The 22,246-nt window shown below is 45.2% G+C and overlaps 1 protein-coding gene across 3 annotated transcripts in view; it reads right to left on the reverse strand.

Annotated features, from left to right (window-relative positions):
- The window catches only part of rad51b (RAD51 paralog B), a 694,153-nt gene that overhangs the window by 222,494 nt on the left and 449,413 nt on the right, over positions 1 to 22,246 (reverse strand). For all 3 annotated transcript variants that reach the window (XM_068039630.1, XM_068039632.1, XM_068039633.1), the window contains one exon: positions 11,655 to 11,773. In XM_068039630.1, coding sequence (XP_067895731.1) covers positions 11,655 to 11,773 — 119 coding nt within the window. The remainder of the gene's footprint in view (positions 1 to 11,654; positions 11,774 to 22,246) is intronic.

Below are 22,246 nucleotides of genomic sequence, written 5' to 3' on the forward strand. Positions count from 1 at the left end.
ATTTACATGTAGGTAGTTTAAGAAATAAAGATTACGCCTTTCATGACCTCAGGAATTCAAAAGTGCTTTATAGCCAATGAAGTAAGTTTGAAGTGTATTCACTGTTGTAATATAGGAAACACAGCAGCCAATTTGTGCACAGCAAGCTCCCATAAACAGCAATGTGATAAAGACCAGATAATCTGGTTTTTTTAGGTGTTGATTGAGGGATAAATACTGGGCAGGACACTGGGGAGAACTCCACTGCTCTTTCTCCAATAGTGCTATGAGATTCTTTACGTTCAGCTGAAAGGGCAGACTGTGCCTTGGTTTAATGCCTCATTTGAAAGAGAGCATCTCTGACTGTGCAGAACTCATTCAGTACCGCACTGTGATGGGAGCCTAGATTATGTGCTGAACTCTCTGGAGTGGAAGTTTACTTTTTTATTTATTTATTAGGAGGTTCACTCATAAAAGGATGTTGCTGCTACCAGCATGTTCCAACTGTGGCCTCCTTCTGTGCCTTTATGACTCTACGCCACTGGTGGAGGCAAAAAACCTTGGAGTCATTTTAAAATAAACATTTGGATGCCACGGTGGGTGAAGTGCAAGTTTTCTTTCTGGACCATATCTAGTCGTGAACATCTTTAAAAACCTGAGCACTTAAGGACCAGTTGCCTTTCCTGAATCAAGGTTAGGAAGGAAATATTTCACTTCCTAGAATATGGCTCATAATGTTCCTGCACTTTGTGAGAAATTTTGGTAGCTTCCCTTGAACTTCTGGTGATATTTCAGCTCAACAACCTGACCATAGCCAGAGATGAGGTACAAGACTGTGCTATTCTTTTGGGGGGAAAGGCAGAGAATAATAAGTATTTGAAAATTTTCCACCTTCTGTTTTGTTGCGGATCTTTTACAATACAATTTTATATTGGGCATCAAGTGGGGTTGAGATATGATGAACCCTGAGGTCAAACAGCTTGCCAGTACCCACTATTTATGAACAATGGCCACTTAAATGAGGTAACAGAAGAGCCATACCACAGCAAGAGTCAAACACCTTCAGGACAAGAAGAGAGAGAGTTAATTAAAAAGAATTAAGTCCATCTGAGTGTTTATAGACACAGAGACAGATAGGGGCAGGTTACATGTATATCTATTGGTTGAAGCATATGTTTATTAAAAACCTGCTCGATGCAAATGCGTATGTACAGATGAGTCTATGTGCACAAGTAGAAGACCATACACATGTGTAAACACACACAGCAATAGTATACTAGTGACCTCTCTTCAAATCTATTTTTTTTTAATTCATTCTCGGGATGTGGGCATCCCTAGTAAGGCTGGCTTTGAGTAGGTGGTAGTGAGCCTTCTTCTTGAACCACTGGAGCTGTTTGATACACCTGAACGGCTTGCTGGGCCAGCTCAAAAGGCAGTTAAGAATCAATGAGGTTGGTGTGAGACTGCAGTCACCTATAACCCAGTTCAGGTAAGGATAGCAGGTTCCTTCCCTGAAGGACATCAGTTGACCCAGCTGACTTTTTTTGTGACAATCACTTTTACTGGTACCAAATTTTCACTTCCAGATTTTTTACACTGAATTCAAATTCTCAAACTGCCATGGGGTGGAATTTGAGCTCCTGTTCTCCAGATTATTAGCCCAGTAACATAACCACATTAGCACACCCTGCATGCAGTAGTGAAGTAGTTATGTTACTGAACCAGTAATCCAGAGGCCTGTCCCATACCAAATGCTCCCTTTGAGATGCCAATAAATCTGTTTATTTTCAGCAGGATCTGTTTTTATTTCAGATTTGCAGCATTTGTACTTTTTCTTTCCATGTGCCTCTGAGTCAGTGCGATTTTCTGTTCCCTGGAGTTAAGTAATATCTTGGTATAGCTCAGACTACAGCTTGCATTCTTTAGCAGATTATAGTGCAATTTGCTCCTTGCCTGGGATCTTTTCCCTAGAGTGCTTTGGTTTAAAATTACTTTGATTATAATTCATTTCCCGTGGCATTGCTCACAGACAAAAAAACATAAAACAAAACACTTTGTGGTACATTATATTGTCTGCAAATCAGAAAAAGTCCCAAGTATAAAATTACATCTATTAAATGCACTTACCAGCCATGTGGGCTCATTACTGAGCTCTGCTACACAAACACAGAGATCACAACCAGAGACCATGTTCTGTAATTGCAGTAAATCACTAAAGAGTACTCCTGAGCCAATTTTTCTTCTCTAAAATTTCCCTCTGCCCATCCTCCTGAACTGTGGTTCAGCAGTAGCACATTTGTTTCTGAGTCAGGAGGTTGTGGGTTCAAGTCCCACTCCAGAGACTTCAGGATGTAATCTCAGATAACAATCCAGTGCAGTACTAAAGCAGCACGGCACTGTTGGCAGTGCTGTCTTTCACATGAGACATCAAACCAAAGCCCAATCTGCTTTCTCAGGTGAACGTAAAATATCCCATGGCACTATTTTGGAGGAGAGCAGGGGAGATATCCCCCGATGTCCTGGCCAATATTTATTGCTCAACTAACATCACTGAAAACTATTTATTTGGTCATCATCATGTTGCTGTTTATGGGAGCTTGCTGTGGGCAAATTGACCGCCGCGCTTCATAGAGTTGTAGAGTCATTTATGGCACAGGAGGCCATTGGCCCATTGAGTCCTTGCTGGCTCTCCCTAGAGCATGGTAGTCAGTCCCATAACCCCAGCTCTACCCCCATAGTCCTGCAAATTTATTTCCTTCAAGTTCCCATCCAATTTCCTTTCGAAATAATAGATTGTCCCTGCTTCCACCATCCTCATGGGCATACTCCAGGTCATTACCACTTGCTGCATAAGAAAAGTTCTTCCTCACATCCCCCCTGCATTTCTTGCCCAAAACCTTAAATCTCTGTTCCCAATCCTTGGTACCCAGTGGGAACAGTTTTTCCTTGTCTACCTTATCTAAATCTGTCAGAATCTTGTACACTTCTATAAATGTTCCCCTCAATCTCCTTTGCTCCAAGAACAAACACAGCTTCTCCAACATAACTTTGTAGCTAAAATCCCTCATCCCATTCTGGAAAATCTCCTCTGCACCCTCTCAAGGACCCTCACATCCTTTCTAAAGTGTGGTAGCCAAAATTGGGTGCAATACTCTAGTTGTGGCCGAACCAGAACTTTATAAAGGTTCTTCATAACTTCCTACATTACCACAGTGGCTACACTTGAATAGCATTTCATTGGTTGTAAAGTGATTTTGGAAGTCCTGAGGTCACGAAAGGAGTTATATAAATGCAAGTGTTTCTTTCTTGCTGACATATAGTTTCACCAGCGAGTCCTGCAGCACATGACAAATATTGGTCATTCTACATAAGTGAGTTCAGACAGGCTGTTCCACAATAAAAGGGCGTCACAGTCAAGCCCAATGCACACGCATTTTCCAACAGTCTTCACTTGACAGTGAACAGATGTGTGACACCTGGCTGATTTTGCTCACCCCTAATCCAGTGGTGCTGAGGCCAACTGCAGAATCCCCATCTAAGAACAGCTAACTAAACACAGACCAGGAATCAATCTTCAGCCTTCTGTTGCCAGGCCATGGAGGGATTTGAAAACAAGGACAAAGATTTTAAATTGGGACCCAGTGTAGGTCAGTGAGCACAGGGGTGATGGGTGAATGGGACTTGGTGCGAGTTAGGACATGGGCAGCAGAGTTTTGGATGACCTCAAGTTTATGGAGGGTAAAATGTGGGAAGCCAGCAGAGGTGTGTTGGAATAGTCCAGTTTGGAGTCAAGGCATGGATGAGGGTTTCAGCAGCAGAAGAGCTGAGGCATGGCTGAAGTCAGGGCAAGTTGTTGTTGATGGTGGTAAGATTGAGGAAATCACTGCATTGATACATATACATGGAATTAAATAGAATGTACAGCACAGAAACAGGTCATTCAGCTCAGCTGGTCTAAGCCAGTGTTTATGCTTCACAAGAGCCTCCTCCCAAGCTCCTTCATCTCATCCTATTAGCATAACCACTTATTCTTCTTGCCCTCGTGTGCTTATCTAGCTTCCCCTAAAATGCCTCTATGCTATTCTCCCCAGCTGTTCCTTATGATAGCGAGTTCCATATTCTAACCACTCTCTGGGTAAACACTTTCTCGACTTCCCTATTGGATTTATTAGTGATTATCTTATATTTATAGCCCCTAGTTTTGGTCTTCCCCACAAGTGGAAACATCTTCTTTATGTCTACCCTATCAAAACCCTTCATCATTTTAAAGACCTCCATTAGGTCACCCTTCAACATTTTCCTTTTTAGAGAAAAGAGCCCCAGGCTGTTAAGCCTTACCCCATAGTTATTTACTCGGAAGCTTGATGCATACATGAGGGAGAAGGGAATACAACTATGTGGAAGCAGAGTGGACGAGGAAATTAGAATGCGAGGAGGCTTGTGTACAGCATAACACTGGTACAGAACTGCTGGGCTGAATGACCTGTTTCTGTGTTGCAGATTCTACGTAAGGATCAACTGTGACTGCCCCAGTACTGCAGCCTGCCATGCACTGTAGCCCAAGAAGTGAAGAACTGCAACTTGGGCAAGGTACTGGTGGGTGCCTGCTGCATTGTACACCAGCAAGATCAGAGCAATAGAGAAGAAAGTCTACTATTGTGCAGCATAAGCAATGTGCACTCTTCCCCTTCAGGCTCCAATCATCATACTTTGCTCAGGTTCATTAAAAACTGATCAGTCTTGGCAATTTGAGGTCAGCCTGGCTTTCTTTATATAATTGTGATTCCGAATGAAAATTAGAAAATCTTTTAAGTCAATGAAAGGTGAATTGGTCTATGGTCAATTAAGCCTTGTTTTATGCTCTCAATCACACAATGTCTAGCAGCTCTGCAGCACACTGTAGACAGTCCTCCACTTTGTAAATAGTGATTTTATCTCTGAGAAACCAACACTTTCTCTGCCTGCAATCATGGTGTTGAGGCAATGAATGCCATTATTTTAGATCACAAGAAGAAAAGCTAGCAGCGCAAACGTCTGCTGAGATGTGACATTCTCAAGCCTGGATCTTTGGCAAGGACGTGATCAACGCAGAGTTAAAGGTGGGATTTTTGGCCCATGTGTTGCACACAAACACTGCTGTCATTTTCTGGGGTTACCTTTAGTCTAATAATGTGGGCGAGCTTTCTGTACAGCAAATATCTCCACCTGGAATCTTGTCCTATTTGCAGGCAGGAAATATTTGCATGCAGTGACACCACACATCCCTGTCAATCACGCCTAGAGACTGCACTGCTGTTAAGTGTCTGGGGATTGATTATCTGCACATAATTTGGGTTATCTAACTATCCATCACTCACTGCGTTTTACTGGAGAAATCACCTTGCTTTTGTTGGGAAAAGTTACTGCAGCTTGGGTCATAAGTTCTGTTTGCTGTAACTCGGAGAGACTCTGAATAGATTCTGTTTGCTGTTTGTACTACCATAAGTCCCTGCCCACCTCCAATTTATTGAGTGGCACAGTGGTGTCAATAAACATTCTGGTAGGAGACATCATTCTGCCCAAGGACCACACTACGAGCTGCAGGTTTGTGAAGCATAACTTGTGGCTGAAGAACTTAGAAAGGATCTATGACCTCATGGGGCTCTACATTTAAAAGGCAATACTTGTAGATTCAGGTTAGCAGGGTTATTGAGACCGCAGGAGTGGTCGTCCCTGCCTTTTTGCGAGTCGCCCCAGGCCCAGGTAAGGGTCCCATGCTCAGGGGTACAAGCCATGGCCAACACTGGAACCAGCACATTTTCGGTGGTGATGGCAGAAGAGCTAGAACCTCGAGGGACAATGGGAATATAACTTGTGTTTCTTTTAAAACTCATATGAGGAAGGCATTGGGAAACCACCTCACATACATTTTCCTAGTCATATTTCTCATTTCTCATGGAAATTAAACATTGGGAGGCTCTTATAAGCAACTGAAGAGAAAAGTGCAAGACCATGTGCCGTGAAGAAATGAGTGGAGGACCTGCCCTTGGGCAGATCACCACTACTATTTGTAGGTCCCATAAGCGATCTCAGATCTAAGCTCTGCAGTCCTGCCACATCCAGCCGTGAATGGTGGTGGACAATTAAACAATAACTGGAGGAGGTGGCTCCACAAATATCCCCATCCTCAATGATGGGGGAGCCCAGCACATCAGTGCGAAAGATAAGGCTGAAGCATTTGCAACAATCTTCAGCCAGAAGTGCCGAGTTGATGATCCATCTCGGCCTCCTCCTGAAGTCCCCAGCATCACAGATGCCAGACTTCAGCCAATTCGATTCACTCCGCGTGATATCAAAAAATGACTGAAGGTACTGGATACTGCAAAGGCTATGGGTCCTGACAATATTCCGGCAATATTACTGAAGACCTGTGCTCCAGAACTTGCCGCGCCCCGAGCCAAGCAGGTCCAGTACAGCTACAACACTGGCATCTACCCTGCAATGTGGAAAATTGCCTAGGTATGTCCTGGACACAAAAAGCAGGACAAGTCCAACCCGGCCAATTACCGCCCCATCAGCCTACTCTCAATCATCAGTAAACTGATGGAAAGTGTCATCAACAGTGCCATCAAGCGGCACTTGCTTAGCAATAACCTGCTCAGTGACGCTCAGTTTAGGTTCCGCCAGGGCCCCTCAGCTCCTGACCTCATGACGGCCTTGGTTCAAACATGGACAAAAGAGCTGAACTCAAGAGGTGAGGTGAGAGTGACTGCCCTTGACATCAAGGCAGCATTTGACCGAGTATGGCATCAAGGAGCCCTAGCAAAACTGAGGTCAATGGGAATCAGGGGGAAAACCCTCCGCTGGCTGGAGTCATACTGAGCGCAAAGAAAGATGGTTGTGGTTGTTGGAGGTCATTCATCTGAGCTCCAGGACATCACTGCAGGAGTTCCACAGGGTAGTGTCCTAGGCCCAACCATCTTCAGCTGCTTCATCAATGACCTTCCTTCAATCATAAGGTCAGAAGTGGGGATGTTCGCTGATGATTGCACAATGTTCAGCACCATTCGTGACTCCTCAGATACTGAAGCAGTCCGTGTAGATTTGCAGCAAAACCTGGACAATATCCAGGCTTGGGCTGATTACTGGCAAGTAACATTCGCGCCACACAAGTGCCGGGCAATGACCATCTCCAACAAGACAGAATCTAGCCATCTCCTCTTGACATTCAACGGCATTACCATTGCTGAATCCCCCACTATCAACATCCTAGCAGCTACCATTGACCAGAAACTGAACTGCAGTAGCCATATAAATACTGTGGCTACAAAAGCAGGTCAGAGGCTAGGAATCCTGAAGCGAGTAACTCACCTCCTGACTCCCCAAAGCCTATCCACCATCTACAAAGCACAAGTCAGGAGTGTGATGGAATACTCTCCACTTGCCTGGATGGATGCAGCTCCAACAACACTCAAGAAGCTCGACACCATCCAAGACAAAGCAGCCCGCTTGATTGGCACCCCATCTACAAACATTCACTCCCTCCACCACCGACGCACAGTGGAAGCAGTGTGTACCATCTATAAGATGCACTGCAGCAATGCACCAAGGCTCCTTATACAGCACCTTCCAAACCTGCAACCTCTACCAACTAGAAGGACAAGGGCAACAAATACATGGGAACACCACCACCTGCAAGTTCCCCTCCAAGTCACACACCATCCTGACTTGGAACTATATCGCCGTTCCTTCACTGTCGCTGGGTCAAAATCCTGGAACTCCCTTCCTAACAGCACTGTGGGTCTACCTACCCCAAATGGACTGCAGCGGTTCAAGAAGGCAGCTCACCACCACCTTCCCAAGGGCAATTAGGGATGGGCAATAAATGCTGGCATAGCCAGTGACGCCCACATCCCATGAATGATTTTAAAAAAAGATCATCAAGCTTCTGTGCAGATATTAGGGACATGGTGCTGCAAAGGGCAGCTTGAGTGGAAGAATCAACTAGCAATGTGCACAATGGCCATATAACAGAACTGAAGACTACCATGGAGCTAGTAACAGCTCCAAGCACATATGCAATAGTGGTCCCACACCAAGCGTCTAGAATTATACAATGGTTACAGCACAGAAGGAAGCCATTTGGTCTGTCGTGTCCATGCCGCCTCTCTGCAAGAACAACTCAGCTAGTTCCACACCCCCATCCAAGCCCCGGCAACTTTTTTCTCTTTAGGTGTTTATCCAATTCCCTTTAGAAAGTCATGATTGAATCTGCCTTCACCACACTCTCAGGCAGTGCATTCCAGATCCTAATCATTTGCAGTTAAAAAAAGCTTTTCCTCATGTCACCTTTGGTCCTTTCACCAATCACCTTAAATCAATGTCCTCTGGTTCACAACCCTTCTGCCAATGGGTAGAGTTTCTATCTATTCTGTCCAGACCCCTCCAGATTTTGAACACTATCAAATCTCCTCTCAACCTTCTCTTCTCTAAGAAGAACAGCCCCAGTTTCTCCAATCTATTCATGTAACTGAAGTTCCTTATCCCTGGAACCATTCTCATGAGCATTTTCTGCACCTTCTCCAAAACCTTTCCATCCTTCCTAAAGTGTGGTGCCCAGAATTGGAGACAATACTCCAGTTGAGGCTGAAACAGTGTTTTATAAAAGGTTCACCATAACATCTTTGCTTTATTTCTAAAGCCCAGAATCCCATATGCCTTTTTTTAAAACCACTTTTTCAACCTGCCCTGCCACTGGCAACGATTTGTGGACATATATCCCTAGGCCTCTCTACTCCTGCACCCGCTTTAGAATTTGTGCCCTTTATTCTGTGTTGCCTCTCCTTGTCCTTCCTACCAAAATGTATCACTTCACACTTCTCTGCATTAAATTTCATCTGCCTTGTGTCTGCCCATTCCACCAGCCTGTCTATGTTTTCTTGAAGTGTACCACTATCCTCACAGTTCACAATACTTCCAAGTTTAGCGTCATCAGCAAATTTTGAAATTCCTGTACACTCAAGTCTAGGTCATTAATAGATATCAAGCAAAGCAGTGGTCCTAGTACTGACTCCTGGGGAACATCACTGTATACATTCCTCCAGTCTGAAAAACAACCATTCACCACTACTCTCTGTTTCCTGTCACTCAGCCAATTTCATATTCATGCTACCACTGTCCTTATTAATTCCATTGGCTTTAACTTTGATGACAAGCCTGTTATGTGGCACTTTATCATTTGTCTTTTACAAGTCCATGCACACCACATCAACTGCATTACCCTCTTCAACCCTCTCTGTTACCTCATCAAAAAACTCAAGCAAGTTAGTTAAACATGATTTTCCCTTAATAAATCCATGCTGGCTTTCCTTAATTAATGCATACTTGTCAAAGTGACTGTTAATTTTGTCCCAGATTATCATTTCTAAAAGCTTTCCCACCACCGAGGTTAAACTGACTGGCCTGTAGTTCCTGGGCTTATCCTTACATCCTTTTTTGAACAAGGGTGTAACATCTGCAATTCTCCAGTCCTCTGGTAACAGCGCTCTATCTAAGGAGGATTGGAAGATTATGGATAGGTCGTCTGCAATTTCTACCCTTACTTCCCTGCTTAGATATATCTGATCTGGTCCTAGTGACTGTCAACTTCAAGTCAGGCCAGCCTTTCTAATACTTCCTCTTTATCCAGTGTTTCAACTACTCCTCTTTCACTATGTCTTTGACAGCCTATTCTTCCTTGATAAAGAAAGATGCAGAGTCCTCATTTAGTGCCTCAGCCATGCTCTCTGCCTCCATGTATAAATCCTCTTTTTGGGCCTTAATCGGCCCCATCCCTCCTTTTACCATTTATATGCATATCGAAGACTTTGGATTCCCTGTAGTTTTAGCTGCCAGCCTCTTTTCATACTCTCTCTTTGCCTCTCTTATTTTCTTTTTCACTTCCCCTCTGAATTTTCTATATTCAGTCTGGTTCTCACTTGTATTATCAATCTGACATCTGTCATATGCACCCTTTTACTGCTTCAGTATACTCACTTTCATCATCCAAGGAGCTCTGGCTTTACATGCCCTACCTTTCCCCCTTGTGGGAATGTACCTCAACTGTACCTGAACCAGCTCCTCTTTAAAGGCAGCCCAATGTTGCAAGACAGTTTTGTCTGCCAATCTTTAATTCCAATTTACCTGGGACAGATCTGTTCCCACTCCACTGAAATTGGCCCTCCTCCAATTAAGTATTTTTATTCTACATTACTCCTTTTCCTTTTACATAACTAACCTAAACCCTTTGATACGATGATCACTGTCCCCTAAAAGTTCTCTGACTGACAATTCCCCTGCTCTTCTTTGAATAGTTCCATTGCATCTTAACAAGAGGGCAGACAGAGCCTTGGTTTGAAATCCCATCTGAAAGATGGTATTGCAAATGGTGCTGCACTCCCTCAGTGCCTCACAGGTACCAGTGCCTCACAGGTGTGCCAGCCTAGATTATGTGTTCAAGTGTCTAGAGGGGGACTTGAACTCACAACCTTTTAACTCAATCCAGAGCTCACCATGTGGCAGGAGAGCGTCTTTTCACTTTAACAGCAGAGCAAAAGTGCAACTATGCTTATAGAGAACTAGAGGAAACAAAAGAGACAAGAGTGCTACCCACTGAGCCACAGCTGATATATGACTACTAAAGGGTTAGTAAGTAAACATTGGAATATAAATATTAAAGGATACAGAGAAATGGGATATCACCACAGCCAATTCCTCTTAATTCAAAGTCACTTCATTCAAATGGTCTGATAATTCAGGAAAAAAATTTTTAAACTATAAATGACTGAAATACCAAAAGCATATATAGTGCCTTTCATGACCTCGAGATGTCACAAAGCACTTTACAGCCAAATAAATACTTTTGAACTGTAGTCACTGTTGCAATGTAGGAAACATGGCAGTGAATTTGCACACAGCAAAGTCCCACAAACAGCATGTGGTAACGACCAGATAATCTGCTTCAGTGATGTCGATTGAGGGATAAATATTGTCTAGGACATCAGAGAGAACTCCCCTGCTCTTCTTCGAAATACTGTACTGTTTTTTTTTTAACCTGAGAGGGCAGATGGGGCCTTGGTTTAACATCTCATCTGAAAGACGGCACTTCCCACAGTGCAGCATTCACTCAGTGCTGCACTGTAGTATCCACCTAGATTATGTCCTCAAGTCTTCGGAGTGGAACTTGAACCCACAAACTTTTGACTCCGAAGTCACTGTATCACATATCACTGTAGCTTTGATGCTTAAGCTCGCACAGGCCAATTCCCCTCCTGCCCTGAAATATTTATAAGGTGGTAATTCTGAAATCAAGCATGTACAGTTTGTTATTATGGGATGTATTACCTTTTTAAGAAAGGGCAGAAAAATGGCTCTTGGTGTTCATAGCACTTACACCTGATTAATGTGCTGCGGTAAGTTACAAAATCGGTGGATAAACAGGAACCCAGTCTGACTGAGAGGCAACTAACACATCCTTCCAGCTTATCGCAATCTGCACTTGAGAGCTTTTCTCCGCTCTGACTCCTGACAGCTCTCCGTGCTACACCCGCCTATCTCCCCATGTGGTTGAGTTCTTGAAACTCGTGTGGCAACCCACAGTGATAAGAGGCTTTGCTTCCTCCGCCTCCGCCCTGGCTCTCAGCCCCTGCAAACCTCACCTGCCTGCTGTGGTAGTCCAGATACTGCATGATGAGCCTGGTGTTGACACTGTGACTCCACGTGTTCCCAAGGGCTGCTGTTGCGTAGCTTGTCTCCCCATCAGGGCTTACCCAGCAATCTGCAAACAAGGGCAAAGCACAGAAAGCAATTCAACAGAAGCCGGGCAAGCATGCTTTAGTTTTAGATATTTTTAATTCCATCACTACTTTTATTTTGTATTGGGGAGTCGGAGAATAAGACATGTTCCACTTCATGCACCCAGTGTTAATATCATACAATTCCCAGGTCAGGTGTAGAATAGGTTAGATGCAGAGTTAAGAAAGAAAAAAGAACTTTCATGTACATCACACCTTTCATGATGTCAGCACATACAAAACCACTTCACAGCCAATGAAGTACTTTTATGAAGTGTAGACACTGTACTAATGTAGAAAATATAACAGCCAATTTGTACACAGCAAACTCCCACAAACAGCAATGTGATAATGACCAGATAATCTTTTTTTAGGTGTTAATCGAGGAATAAATACTGGCCAGGAAATCGTGGAGAACTCTCCTGCTCTTCATCGAATAGTGCTATGGATTCGTTTACGTTCAGCCTGACAGGGTAGATGGGGTGTCAACTTAACGCTTCATCCAAAAAACGGCATCTCTGACACTGCAGCACTCCATCAGTACTGCATTGGAGTGTCAGCCTAGATTCTGTACCCAAGTCTCTGGAGTGGGTCTAGAAGCTGCAACCTCTGACACAGAAGCGAGAATGTAACCCACAGAGCCAGAACTGATAGAAGACGGTCAATGCTCTACCCCAGGTGACTGGAAGGCTCCCATCTGGAATCAGTCACCATCCATTCTTAGCCCATGTCACATTGCTGAGTGTGACACAAATTGATAATTTCACTCATTAAGGAAGTGAAGATGGTGAAAGTTTCAGCTATATATATGGAACATTGTGCAATCCTCCCACCTCAAACCACACAACTGCCCTCCTTCTGCCTCTACTAACATTGTACACCCCTCCTCCTGCCTGCAATTAAATTCTACATCCCTCATCCTGCCCTGAATTACACTGTACACCCCTCCTCCTGCCCAGAATTACACTGTATACTTTTCCTCCTGCCCGGACACACACTGTACACCCCTCCTCCTGCCCGGAATTACACTGTACCCCCTACCCCTGTCTGGAATTACGTTGTATACTCTTCATCCAGCCCAGAATTATACTGTTCACCCCTCTTCCTGCCCAGAATTACACTGTACTCACTCCACCTACCTGGAATTACAATGTGTACCCCTCCTCCATTCTAGAATTACATTGTACACCCCCCTCCCCCTGCCTGGGAATACACCTCACATTAATTATAGCACACAGTCCCCTGCCACTAAACACACTCTACAGTCACCCTACCTATAATGTAACCTACAGTCACCCCTGCCTGAAATGACAGGCTAAACTCATTCTGTTTCTAGTAATTATACACTGTACAATATTGTACCTGTACCTAAAATGTTCTCTTCCCATCTGCAATTACACTGTGCAGTCCTCCTGTCTGCAATTACACCTAATGCAACCCTTCCTGCCTGTAATTACACCCAAAGTAACCCCTCATGCCTGTAATTTCACCCACTGTCACCCTTCCAACCTGCAATTACCCCCAACGTAATCCCTCCTGCCTGTAATTACACCCAATGTAATCTCTCTTGCCTGTAATTACATACAATGTAACCCCTCCTGTCTGTAATTACACCCAACATAATCCCTCCTGCCTGTAATTACACCCAACATAACCCCTCCTGCCGCTAATTACACCCAATGTAAGCCCGCCTGCCTCTAATTACACCCGATATAACTCCTCCTGCCTGTAATTACACTTTTCCTCTCCTTGTATCCTACAATCACTCTTCCAGTGCACCGGAGTGTTGAGAAAAAAGGCAAACAGTGACGTCAGAGGAGAGCTGCAAGGTGATTGGTTGGTGAGTAGCAGCTGTTAGAATATCTTCAAAAAATAAGGGGAAAGTTGTTTTTTTTTGCTGGAAATAAAATCTCTGGTGATAAGGTAAGGTGAATACTACTAAAGTGTTTTTTTTAAGGACTTTAGATTGTCGTGGGTAGAACAAGGCCCCTAGTATAATTAGTATTTTTTAATTAAGGGAGTAACTAATTAATCTAAGGGTAAGGACGCTTCCAGTGTCCCTGGTGACCATGTGTGCAGGAAGTGTATCCAGCTGCAACTACGGGCTACCTGCATTACGGAGCTGGAGCTGTGGGTGCATTCACTGTGGAGCATCCGCGATGCTGAGGAAGTCGTGGATAGCACGTTTAGTGAGGTGGTCACACTGCAGGTAATGGCTGCAGAGGCAGAAAAGAGATGGATGACCACCAGAAGGAGTAGTAGGCGCAGGCAGGTAGTGCAGGAGTCCCCTGTGGCCATCTCCCTCTCAAACAGACATACCGCTTTGGATACTGTTGGGGGGGGGATGACCTCCCAGGGGAAAGCAGCAACAGCCAAGTTCGTGGCACCACGGAGGGCTCTGCTGCACAGCAGGGGAGGAAAAGGGTTGGAAGAGCTATAGTGATAGGGGATTCTATCTTAAGGGTTGCAGATAGGTGTTTCTGTGGCCACAAATGAGACTCCAGGATGGTATGTTGCCTCCCTGGTGCTGGAGTCAAGGATGTCTCGGAGTGGCGACAGGACATTCTGAAAGGGGAGGGTGAGCAGCCAGAGGTCGTGGTCCATATTGGTACTAACGACATAGGCAGGAAGAGAGATGAGGTCCTGCAAAGTGAATATAGGGTCAGGCAGAAGGTTAAAAAGCAGGACCTCTAGGGTTGTAATCTCAGGATTACTCCCTGTGCCACGTGTTAGTGAGGGTAGGAATAGGGGGATTAGTCAAATTAATGCGTGGCTGAAGAGCTGGTGTAGGTGGGAGGGCTTCAGCTACTAGGATCATTGGGATCTCTTCTGGTACAGAGGTGACCTGGACAAGAAGGATGGGTTGCATCTAATCTGGAGGGGGACCAATATCCTTGCAGGGAGGTTTGCTAGTACTTCTCGGGAGGGTTTAAACTAGTCTTGCAGGAGGGTGGGACCCAAACCAGTAGTCTCTCAGATGAGATAGTTGAGGCAAATGTAGATGTTAAAGCAAGCAAGTCCACTAGGCAGGCCGGGCAGGGGCAGGACAGGGAGCGTGGAAGTTCTGGTAGGCTAAACTGCATTTACTTTAATGCAAGAAGCCTTACAGGTAAGGCAGATGAACTCAGAGCATGGGTCGGTACATAGGATTGTGATATTATAGCTATTGTGGAAATGTGGTTGAGGGATGGGCAGGACTGGCAGCTCAATATTCCGGGGTACCGATGCTTCCAGCGTGACAGAGGTGGAGGTAAAAGAGGAGGGGGAGTTGCACTATTGATTAGGGAGGATATCACGGCGGTACTTAGAGAGGATATCCTGGGGGGAATGTCCAGCGAGGCCATATGGTAGAACTTAGAAATAAGAAACGGGTGATCACTTTGATGGGTTTATACTATAGGTCCCCCAATAGTCAGAGGGAAGTGGAGGAGCATATATGTAGGGAAATCACAGATAGGTGTAGGAATTACAGGGTTGTAATAGTAGGTGATTTTAACTTCCCTAATATTGACTGGGACTGCCTTAGTGCTAAGGAATCAGATGGGGAAGAATTTATTAAGTATGTCTAGGATAGTTTTCTGAAGCAGTATGTGGATGGCCCTACTAGAGAAGAGGCTACACTCGACCTCCTCTTATGAAACGAGGATGGGCAGGTGGTTGATGTGTCAGTGGGGGAGCACTTTGGGACCAGTGAACATAACTCTATTTGCTTCAAGATAGTTATGGAAAAGGATAGGACTGGTCCTCAGGTTGAAGTCCTAAATTGGGGGAAGGCGAATTTCGATGGCATCAGACAGGAACTCTCAAAATGGGAGAGGCTGTTTATAGGTAAAGGGACGTCTGGCAAGTTGGGGGCTTTTAAAAGAGAGATAGGAAGAGTTCAGGGCCGGCATGTTCCTGTTAGATGGAAGGGCCAGGCTGGCAAGTTTAGGGAACCTTGGTTGACGAGAGATATTGAGGGTCTGGTCAGGACAAAGAAGGAGGCATATGTCAGGTATAGGCAGCTGGGATCGAGCGTGTCCCTCAAGGAGTATAGGGGATATAGGACTACACTTAAGAAGGAAATTAGGAGGGCTAAAAGGGGCCATGAGATTTCCCTGGCAGATAAGATAAAGAAGAATCCTAAAAGATTCTATAAGTATATTAAGAGTAAAAGGGTAACTAGGGAGAGAGTAGGTCCCCTTAAGGATCAGTGTGGCAATCTATGTGTGGAGCCACGGGAAATGGGCGAGGTCTTAAATGAATATTTCTCGTCCGTATTTACCATGGAGAAGGTCATGGAAGCTGGTGAGTTCAAGGGAGGGAACAGTGATACCCTGGAGCATATCAACATTACAAAGGAGGAGGTGTTGGAGGTTTTGAAGTGTATTAAGGTGGATAAATCCCCAGGGCCTGACCAGGTGTATCTGAGGATGCTATGGGAAGCAAGGGAGGAGATTGCTGGGGCCCAGGCAGAGATTTCTGTATCATCATTAGCCATGGGTGAGGTACTGGAAGACTGGAGGATAGCTAATGTTGTGCCTTTATTTAAGAAGGGCAGCAGGGTTAAGCAGGGAACTACAGGCCGGTGAGCCTTACATCAGTGGTGGGAAAGTTATTGGAAGGTATTATGAGAGACAGAATTTATATGCATCTGGAAAGGCATGGTCTAATTAGGGATAGTCAGCATGACTTCGTGCGTGGGAAATCATGTCTCACGATTTTGATTGAGTTTTTCGAGGCGGTGACCAAGAGAATTGATGAGGGCAGGGCGATGGACGTTGTCAACATGGACTTTAGCAAGGTCTTTGACAAAGTCCCGCATGGTAGGCTGGTCCAGAAGGTTCGAACACATGGGATTCAGGGTGAGCTAGCAAATTGGATACAAAATTGGCTTGGTGATAGGAGGCAGAGGGTGGTAGTGGAGGGTTGTTTTTCAGATTGGAGGCCGGTGACCAGTGGTGTGCCGCAGGGATCAGTGCTAGGCCCTCTGTTGTTTGTCATATATATTAATGACTTGGATGTGAATGTAAGGGGCATGATTAGTAAGTTCGCAGATGACACCAAAATTGGCGGTATAGTGGACAGTGAAGAAGGTTGTCTAAGGTTACAACAGGATATAGATCAACTGGGAAAGTAGGCAAGGGATTGGCAAATGGAATTTAATGCAGACAAGTGTGGTGATGCATTTTGGGAAATTAAACCAGGGTAGGACATATACAGTGAATGGCAGGGGCCTGGGGAGTGTTCTTGAGCAGAGACACCTTGGGATGTAAGTACATAGCTCCTTGAAAGTGGCAACAGAGGTAGACAGGGTGGTGAAGAAGGCGTACGGCATGCTTGCCTTCATCGGCCGAGGCATTGAGTACAAGAGTTGGAATTAGAATTAGAACATTACAGCGCAGTACAGGCCCTTCGGCCCTCGATGTTGCGCCGACCTGTGAAACCATCTGACCTACACTATTCCATTTTCATCCATATGTCTATCCAATGACCACTTAAATGCCCTTAAAGTTGGCGAGTCTACTACTGTTGCAGGCAGGGCGTTCCACGCCCCTACTACTCTCTGAGTAAAGAAACTACCTCTGACATCTGTCCCATATCTATCACCCCTCGACTTAAAGCTATGTCCCCTCGTGTTTGCCATCACCATCCGAGGAAAAAGATTCTCACTATCCACCCTATCTAACCCTCTGATTATCTTATATGTCTCTATTAAGTCACCTCTCCTCCTCCTTCTCTCCAACGAAAACAACCTCAAGTCCCTCAGCCTTTCCTCGTAAGACCTTCCCTCCATACCAGGCAACATCCTGGTAAATCTCCCCTGCACCCTTTCCAAAGCTTCCACATCCTTCCTATAATGCGGTGACCAGAACTGCACGCAATACTCCAGGTGCGGTCTCACCAGAGTTTTGTACAGCTGCAGCATGACCTCGTGGTTCCGAAACTCGATCCCCCTACTAATAAAAGCTAACACACCATATGCCTTCTTAACGGCCCTATTAACCTGGGTAGCAACTTTCAGGGATTTATGTACCTGGACACCAAGATCTCTCTGTTCATCTACACTGCCAAGAATCTTCCCATTAGCCCAGTACTCTGCATTCCTGTTACTCCTTCCAAAGTGAATCACCTCGCACTTTTCCGCATTAAACTCCATTTGCCATCTCTCAGCCCAGCTCTGCAGCCTATCCATGTCCCTCTGTACCCTACAACATCCTTCGGCACTATCCACAACTCCACCGACCTTAGTGTCATCCGCAAATTTACTAACCCACCCTTCTACACCCACTTCCAGGTCATTTATAAAAATGACAAACAGCAGTGGCCTCAAAACAGATCCTTGCGGTACACCACTAGTAACTAAACTCCAGGATGAACATTTGCCATCAACCACCACCCTCTGTCTTCTTTCAGCTAGCCAATTTCTGATCCAAAGCACTAAATCACCTTCAACCCCATACTTCCGTATTTTCTGCAATAGCCTACGGTGGGGAACCTTATCAAACGCCTTACTGAAATCCATATACACCACATCCACTGCTTTACCCTCATCCACCTGTTTGGTCACCTTCTCGAAAAACTCAATAAGGTTTGTGAGGCACAACCTACCCTTCACAAAACCGTGCTGACTATCGCTAATGAACTTATTCTTTTCAAGATGATTATAAATCCTGTCTCTTATAACCTTTTTCAACATTTTACCCACAGCCGAAGTAAGGCTCACAGGTCTATAATTACCAGGGCTGTCTCTACAGCCTACAGTTGTACATAACGTTGGTTAGGCCGCATTTGGAGTACTTTTATGAAGTACTTTTATGAAGTGTAGACACTGTACTAATGTAGAAAATATAACAGCCAATTTGTACACAGCAAACTCCCACAAACAGCAATGTGATAATGACCAGATAATCTTTTTTTAGGTGTTAATCGAGGAATAAATACTGGCCAGGAAATCGTGGAGAACTCTCCTGCTCTTCATCGAATAGTGCTATGGATTCGTTTACGTTCAGCCTGACAGGGTAGATGGGGTGTCAACTTAACGCTTCATCCAAAAAACGGCATCTCTGACACTGCAGCACTCCATCAGTACTGCATTGGAGTGTCAGCCTAGATTCTGTACCCAAGTCTCTGGAGTGGGTCTAGAAGCTGCAACCTCTGACACAGAAGCGAGAATGTAACCCACAGAGCCAGAACTGATAGAAGACGGTCAATGCTCTACCCCAGGTGACTGGAAGGCTCCCATCTGGAATCAGTCACCATCCATTCTTAGCCCATGTCACATTGCTGAGTGTGACACAAATTGATAATTTCACTCATTAAGGAAGTGAAGATGGTGAAAGTTTCAGCTATATATATGGAACATTGTGCAATCCTCCCACCTCAAACCACACAACTGCCCTCCTTCTGCCTCTACTAACATTGTACACCCCTCCTCCTGCCTGCAATTAAATTCTACATCCCTCATCCTGCCCTGAATTACACTGTACACCCCTCCTCCTGCCCAGAATTACACTGTATACTTTTCCTCCTGCCCGGACACACACTGTACACCCCTCCTCCTGCCCGGAATTACACTGTACCCCCTACCCCTGTCTGGAATTACGTTGTATACTCTTCATCCAGCCCAGAATTATACTGTTCACCCCTCTTCCTGCCCAGAATTACACTGTACTCACTCCACCTACCTGGAATTACAATGTGTACCCCTCCTCCATTCTAGAATTACATTGTACACCCCCCTCCCCCTGCCTGGGAATACACCTCACATTAATTATAGCACACAGTCCCCTGCCACTAAACACACTCTACAGTCACCCTACCTATAATGTAACCTACAGTCACCCCTGCCTGAAATGACAGGCTAAACTCATTCTGTTTCTAGTAATTATACACTGTACAATATTGTACCTGTACCTAAAATGTTCTCTTCCCATCTGCAATTACACTGTGCAGTCCTCCTGTCTGCAATTACACCTAATGCAACCCTTCCTGCCTGTAATTACACCCAAAGTAACCCCTCATGCCTGTAATTTCACCCACTGTCACCCTTCCAACCTGCAATTACCCCCAACGTAATCCCTCCTGCCTGTAATTACACCCAATGTAATCTCTCTTGCCTGTAATTACATACAATGTAACCCCTCCTGTCTGTAATTACACCCAACATAATCCCTCCTGCCTGTAATTACACCCAACATAACCCCTCCTGCCGCTAATTACACCCAATGTAAGCCCGCCTGCCTCTAATTACACCCGATATAACTCCTCCTGCCTGTAATTACACTTTTCCTCTCCTTGTATCCTACAATCACTCTTCCAGCGCACCGGAGTGTTGAGAAAAAAGGCAAACAGTGACGTCAGAGGAGAGCTGCAAGGTGATTGGTTGGTGAGTAGCAGCTGTTAGAATATCTTCAAAAAATAAGGGGAAAGTTGTTTTTTTTTGCTGGAAATAAAATCTCTGGTGATAAGGTAAGGTGAATACTACTAAAGTGTTTTTTTTAAGGACTTTAGATTGTCGTGGGTAGAACAAGGCCCCTAGTATAATTAGTATTTTTTAATTAAGGGAGTAACTAATTAATCTAAGGGTAAGGACGCTTCCAGTGTCCCTGGTGACCATGTGTGCAGGAAGTGTATCCAGCTGCAACTACGGGCTACCTGCATTACGGAGCTGGAGCTGTGGGTGCATTCACTGTGGAGCATCCGCGATGCTGAGGAAGTCGTGGATAGCACGTTTAGTGAGGTGGTCACACTGCAGGTAATGGCTGCAGAGGCAGAAAAGAGATGGATGACCACCAGAAGGAGTAGTAGGCGCAGGCAGGTAGTGCAGGAGTCCCCTGTGGCCATCTCCCTCTCAAACAGACATACCGCTTTGGATACTGTTGGGGGGGGGATGACCTCCCAGGGGAAAGCAGCAACAGCCAAGTTCGTGGCACCACGGAGGGCTCTGCTGCACAGCAGGGGAGGAAAAGGGTTGGAAGAGCTATAGTGATAGGGGATTCTATCTTAAGGGTTGCAGATAGGTGTTTCTGTGGCCACAAATGAGACTCCAGGATGGTATGTTGCCTCCCTGGTGCTGGAGTCAAGGATGTCTCGGAGTGGCGACAGGACATTCTGAAAGGGGAGGGTGAGCAGCCAGAGGTCGTGGTCCATATTGGTACTAACGACATAGGCAGGAAGAGAGATGAGGTCCTGCAAAGTGAATATAGGGTCAGGCAGAAGGTTAAAAAGCAGGACCTCTAGGGTTGTAATCTCAGGATTACTCCCTGTGCCACGTGTTAGTGAGGGTAGGAATAGGGGGATTAGTCAAATTAATGCGTGGCTGAAGAGCTGGTGTAGGTGGGAGGGCTTCAGCTACTAGGATCATTGGGATCTCTTCTGGTACAGAGGTGACCTGGACAAGAAGGATGGGTTGCATCTAATCTGGAGGGGGACCAATATCCTTGCAGGGAGGTTTGCTAGTACTTCTCGGGAGGGTTTAAACTAGTCTTGCAGGAGGGTGGGACCCAAACCAGTAGTCTCTCAGATGAGATAGTTGAGGCAAATGTAGATGTTAAAGCAAGCAAGTCCACTAGGCAGGCCGGGCAGGGGCAGGACAGGGAGCGTGGAAGTTCTGGTAGGCTAAACTGCATTTACTTTAATGCAAGAAGCCTTACAGGTAAGGCAGATGAACTCAGAGCATGGGTCGGTACATAGGATTGTGATATTATAGCTATTGTGGAAATGTGGTTGAGGGATGGGCAGGACTGGCAGCTCAATATTCCGGGGTACCGATGCTTCCAGCGTGACAGAGGTGGAGGTAAAAGAGGAGGGGGAGTTGCACTATTGATTAGGGAGGATATCACGGCGGTACTTAGAGAGGATATCCTGGGGGGAATGTCCAGCGAGGCCATATGGTAGAACTTAGAAATAAGAAACGGGTGATCACTTTGATGGGTTTATACTATAGGTCCCCCAATAGTCAGAGGGAAGTGGAGGAGCATATATGTAGGGAAATCACAGATAGGTGTAGGAATTACAGGGTTGTAATAGTAGGTGATTTTAACTTCCCTAATATTGACTGGGACTGCCTTAGTGCTAAGGAATCAGATGGGGAAGAATTTATTAAGTATGTCTAGGATAGTTTTCTGAAGCAGTATGTGGATGGCCCTACTAGAGAAGAGGCTACACTCGACCTCCTCTTATGAAACGAGGATGGGCAGGTGGTTGATGTGTCAGTGGGGGAGCACTTTGGGACCAGTGAACATAACTCTATTTGCTTCAAGATAGTTATGGAAAAGGATAGGACTGGTCCTCAGGTTGAAGTCCTAAATTGGGGGAAGGCGAATTTCGATGGCATCAGACAGGAACTCTCAAAATGGGAGAGGCTGTTTATAGGTAAAGGGACGTCTGGCAAGTTGGGGGCTTTTAAAAGAGAGATAGGAAGAGTTCAGGGCCGGCATGTTCCTGTTAGATGGAAGGGCCAGGCTGGCAAGTTT

This window comes from Heterodontus francisci, chromosome 9 (assembly GCF_036365525.1).
Source record: "Heterodontus francisci isolate sHetFra1 chromosome 9, sHetFra1.hap1, whole genome shotgun sequence".
In the NCBI taxonomy this organism is placed as follows: domain Eukaryota; kingdom Metazoa; phylum Chordata; class Chondrichthyes; order Heterodontiformes; family Heterodontidae; genus Heterodontus; species Heterodontus francisci.